Source organism: Tachysurus fulvidraco, chromosome 1 (assembly GCF_022655615.1).
Source record: "Tachysurus fulvidraco isolate hzauxx_2018 chromosome 1, HZAU_PFXX_2.0, whole genome shotgun sequence".
Classification (NCBI taxonomy): Eukaryota; Metazoa; Chordata; class Actinopteri; order Siluriformes; family Bagridae; genus Tachysurus; species Tachysurus fulvidraco.
In genome coordinates this window covers 47,058,854-47,063,853 of record NC_062518.1, presented here as the reverse complement: position 1 = coordinate 47,063,853, position 5,000 = coordinate 47,058,854, and the positions used below count along the sequence as shown (strand labels likewise).

General features: G+C 43.1%; 1 protein-coding gene across 2 annotated transcripts in view; it reads right to left on the bottom strand.

The window, feature by feature from the left end:
• The window catches only part of ptprn2 (protein tyrosine phosphatase receptor type N2), a 202,186-nt gene that overhangs the window by 155,396 nt on the left and 41,790 nt on the right, over window positions 1-5,000 (bottom strand). The window contains exon 3 of one of the 2 annotated variants that reach the window (XM_047817727.1): window positions 3,222-3,335. The exons of the other annotated variant lie outside the window; for it this stretch is intronic. Within the exon in view, the coding sequence (XP_047673683.1) occupies window positions 3,222-3,335 (114 nt within the window). The remainder of the gene's footprint in view (window positions 1-3,221; window positions 3,336-5,000) is intronic. 2 annotated transcript variants of the gene reach the window in all.

Sequence of the window (5,000 nt, the reverse complement as noted above, 5' to 3'; positions counted from 1 at the left end):
AGTGTGTCATTAGTGTTACACTGTGTCATTGGTGTTACACTGTGTCAGTAGTATTACAGTGTGTCGTTGGTGTCACACTGTGTCAGTAATATTACACTGTGTCATTGGTGTTAAACTGTGTCAGTAGATTTACAGTGTGTCATTGGTGTTACACTGTGTCAGTAGTGTTACACTGTGTCATTAGTTACACTGTGTCAGTAGTGTTACACTGTGTCATTAGTTACACTGTGTGGGTATTACACTGTGTCAGTAGTGTTACACTGTGTCATTAGTTACACTGTGTCAGTACTGTTACACAGTGTCATTAGTTACACTGTGTCAGTACTGTTACACTGTGTCATTAGTTACACTGTGTCAGTAGTGTAATATTAATGACATATTGTAACACTACTGACACAGTGTAATATTAATGACATATTGTAACACTACTGACACAGTGTAGTGTTACAATATGTCATTAATATTACACTGTGTCAGTATTATTACACTGTGCCACAACATGTTATTAGTGTTACACTGTGTCAGAAGTATTACATCATGTCAGTAGCAATACATTGTATCATTAGTGTAACACTGTGTCAGTAGTATTATACTCCATCAATAGTATTACACTGTGTCAGTAGTATTACACTGTGTCAGTAGTTACACTGTCTCAGTAGTATTACATTGTGACATTAGTGTTACTCTGTGTCAGTAGTATTACACTGTCTCAGTAGTATTACACAGTGTCATTAGTGTTACTCTGTGTCAGTAGTATTACACTGTCTCAGTAGTATTACACAGTGTCATTAGTGTTACACTGTGTCAGTAGTATTACACTGTCTCAGTAGTATTACACAGTGTCATTAGTGTTACACTGTGTCAGTAGTATTACACTGTCTCAGTAGTATTACACAGTGCCATTAGTGTTACACTGTGTCAGTAGTATTACACTGTCTCAGTAGTATTCGGTTCATCAATAGCATTACTCTCCATCAGTAGTGTTACACTGTCTCAGTACTATTGTACTGTGTCAGTTGTATTACAAAGTGCCATTAGTGTTACACTGTCTAAGTAATATTACACTGTGTCAGTAGTATTGCACAGTGTCAGTAGTGTTACACTGTGTCAGTAGTGTTAAACTGTCTCAGTAGTATTGCACAGTGTCAGTAGTATTGCACAGTGTCAGTAGTATTACACTGTCTCAGTAATGTTACACTGTCTCAGTAATGTTACACTGTGTCAGGAGTATTGCACAGTGTCAGTAGTATTACACTGTCTCAGTAATGTTACACTGTCTCAGTACTATTACACTGTGTCAGTAGTGTTACACCATGTCAGTATTAAACTGTGGCAGTGAAATTACACTGAGTCATTACTGTTGCACTGTCATTAGCATTACATAGTTACATTTTTTAATGCAATTAAATGTATTTGTATAGCACTTGGTTAAAATTAAAATTAGCACTTAATTGTTAAAATTCCCATTGTCTCAAAGCAGCTGTACAGACATACTGTATGGGAACAGAGAGGATTGAAAAAAGAAAGAAATATATAATAATAACAAGAAGAAGAAGAAGAAGAAGAAGAAGAAGAAGAAGAAGAAATAAGACTAAAATAAATAAATGAATGCATGCAATTAAAATAAATTTTAAAAAAGGATATAAAATATAAAATACTATATATTTATCCCTATCCCTAATGAGCATGCCGGAGGTGACGACGGCAGGGAAAAAGTCCCTGAGATAAGAGGAAGAAACCTTGAGAGGAACCTCATCCTCATTTGGGTGACAGTAAATAGTGTAAATGTAAATAATGTCCTTCCTACAACAGTTTATAATAGTGCATCTGAGAGCTCCTGAGGACCTAATGGGTCATCGTAAACTCCAGAGATCGTACATTCATCCCTCTGGAATGAAATCTCTCAAATCTATAGTTTAATCTTCCTTTGTACAAAGTATTGGCACCCCTCTATGATCCCTATCCATAAGAATGGGCTGTGTGTGTGTGTATTGCTGCTGTCTCTGTCTTTCTATACTTTTTTCTGTACAGCTGAACAGAGAGACTTTGCCCTTCTAACACAGCATGGCATTGAAAAGCCTTTCTATCTCTCTGGGCCATGGAGGAGTGCACTCAACCTTTCATCATCCCTCTTTCATCTGCCCACATGATGGAGCGATGCAACAGACCGCGGAAAAGATGGGCGAGTGTGTCAGCCTTGGAAGCAATCGCTACACATCCCCTTCCAAGAAGAAACGCTGATTTCTCTTGACAAAACCAGACACCATGTTGAAAATAGAGTGTGTGTGTGTGTGTGTGTGTGTATGGGAGAGAGAGAGAGAGAGAGAGAGAGAGAGAGAGAGAGAGAGAGAGAGAGAGAGAGAGAGAGAGAGAGAGAGAGAGAGAGAGAGAGAGAGAGAGAGAGATTCTGGCAATCACCCCCTAGTCTTATTTTTACTCGAATATGCACTAAACCCATATAAAAGCATGAATGGAAATGAGAAAGAAAAGTAAAAAAAATAAATAAGCAGCTGCTGCTTTTCTACTTGGCTGAAAACTAATTAAAACGACAGAATAAATAACGGTAGACAGGAAGACGGATCAGATAGGCAGGTAGCACATAAACACATAAACAGGTAGACAGGACTGGCAATGATACAGAGGGATGGACAGATAGGCAGTGAAACAGACGGCTAGACGGGATCGGACAGACAGATGACCAGATTATGAGACAGATAGATGGACAGACTTTTTGTTAAAGTGAAACAAAAGACAAATAGACACTCGGACATTCAGGAAAACATACAAAGGTGGAGACAGGACTACAACTGAAAACAGCCCAAAATAAACATGTGGTGCTGTGTTGCCATGGGAACCGTGATGCAATTCACAAAGAGGGTAAGATGACAGAAGCCTCTTTATTTAGGAAATTCTGGCGGACAGGAAATAGGTCATACCAGAGCCCCAAAGTCCCATCCAGGAGGACAGAGCGACAAGAGGACAGAATGACAGGAGGAGAGAGAGATAGGAGGAGAGACTTACAGAAGGAGAGAGAGAGAGAGAGAGAGAGAGAGAGAGAGAGAGAGAGAGAGAGAGAGAGAGAGGAGGACAAGGTGACAGGAGGACAAGGTGACAGGAGGAAAGAGACAGGAGGAGAGAGTTACAGAAGACAGAGAGAGAGGGGGAGAGAGAGAGAGAGAGAGAGAGAGAGGAGCAGAGAGAGACAGTTGTAAGAGTGATACCTTCTTGAGCGAGTTGTTGAAGGAGGTTCCTCAGATGCTGCAGAGCCGCTGGAGATGCGTCGTAAGTGTAAAGAATTGAAACAGGAAATCGCTGACATTGACCAAACACAGCATCTGCAACACACACACACACACACACACACACACACACACACACACACACACACACACACACACACACACACACACACACACACAGAGTAAATAGTGTTATTATCAATCCATGCTTTACACAAACCAACAGACTGCTCAGAGCCACTTCCCAGTGCATTATGGGAATCTCTCACTGTGTGTGTGTGTGTGTGTGTGTGTGTGTGTGTGTGTGTGTGTGTGTGTGTGTGTGTGTGTGTGTGTGTGTGTTATAGAGTGAAGGACAAGAGAAGGATTGAAATGTGAAGTTTTTACACATCCGTTGCACATCTCAGAGTGTTCAATTTGAGACTGAGATCATGACAACAATCACAATGACAGAGGAAGACCGTATGACGAAAGCTGTCATGTTCAGCAGCAGCAGCATTTTGTCCATTTCTTTACCTGTCTGTCACTGTCTGTCTACCTGTCTGTCCCTACACGTGTCCCTCTCCTTGTCCCAGACAGATAGACAGACACCATAGGAACAGAGACGCATGTTCTTTACGTATCTGTCATTCTTTTTATCTACTTCACCTGTCTGTCTGTCTGCTTCACTGTCGTATATAAATGTTTTAAAAAGGCAAGTATACAGGATACTCTCGAGAGCGAGAGGAGAGAAGAGGAGATAAGGAAGAGATAGAGTGAGAGAGAGAGTACGCACGAAGAGAGAGCAATGAAAGAACGCGAGAGAGAGAAAGAGCGACAGCAGAGAGGAAGAGTACGAGAGCAAGAGAGGCAACGAGGAGAGAGGGGTAGAGAGAGAGAGAAGAGAGAAACGAGGAGAGAGAAAGCCTGCGAAGAGATGAGGGAGAGAGAGAGAGAGAGAGAGAGAAGAGAGAGAGGCGAGGAGAGAGAGGAGAGATGAGAGAGAATAGAGAGAGAAGGCAGCGAGGGAGCGGAAGGAGAGAGACGGGTGACGAGTGGGAGGAGCTGACAGAGATGAGGAGACGCGGGCACAGAGAAGGAGCAGAGGAGAGAGAAGAGACGACGAGAGTCAGAGACGAGAGCCAGGCGAGAGAGAGAGAAGAGCGAGAGACGCGTAGAAGAGAGAGAGAGAAGAGAGTGTGATGAGAAGAAGAAAGAGAGAGAGGAGGAAGAGAGAGTAGAGAGAAGAGAGCGAAGAGAGCGAGAGAGAGATGAAGAGGGAGGAGGAACTAGAGAGAGAGAGAGAGAGAGAAAGAGGAGCGAAAAGAGAGAGAAGAGAGCAGACAACAAAACAGAGAGTCAGGAGCTAAGAGAGCGAGAGAAGAGAGAGCAGATAGAGAGTAGGAGAGAGAGAGAGAGAGAGTAGAAGAGAGAAAGAGAGGACGGAGGGCAGAAGAGAGAGGAGAGAGTAGAGATAGCGAGAGCGTAGAGAGGAGAGAGAGACAAGAGAGGAGCGAAGAGAGCCGAGAAAAGGGAGAGCGGGGAGCGAGGGAACGTAGCGAGGGAGGAGAGAGAGAGAGAGGACGAGTAGGAAAGGATGCGAGAAAAAACGAGAGAGAGAGGCGAAGAGAGGCGAAGAGAGAGAAGAGGAGAGAGGATAGAGAGTAGAAGCGAGAACTAGCGCTCGAGAAAGAGAGAGCGAGAGAGAGTCGGAAGAGAGCGCTAGAGAGAGAGGCGAGAGCAGAGCTCCCTCGCTATCTATCTTCTCCCTCTCGCGCTCTC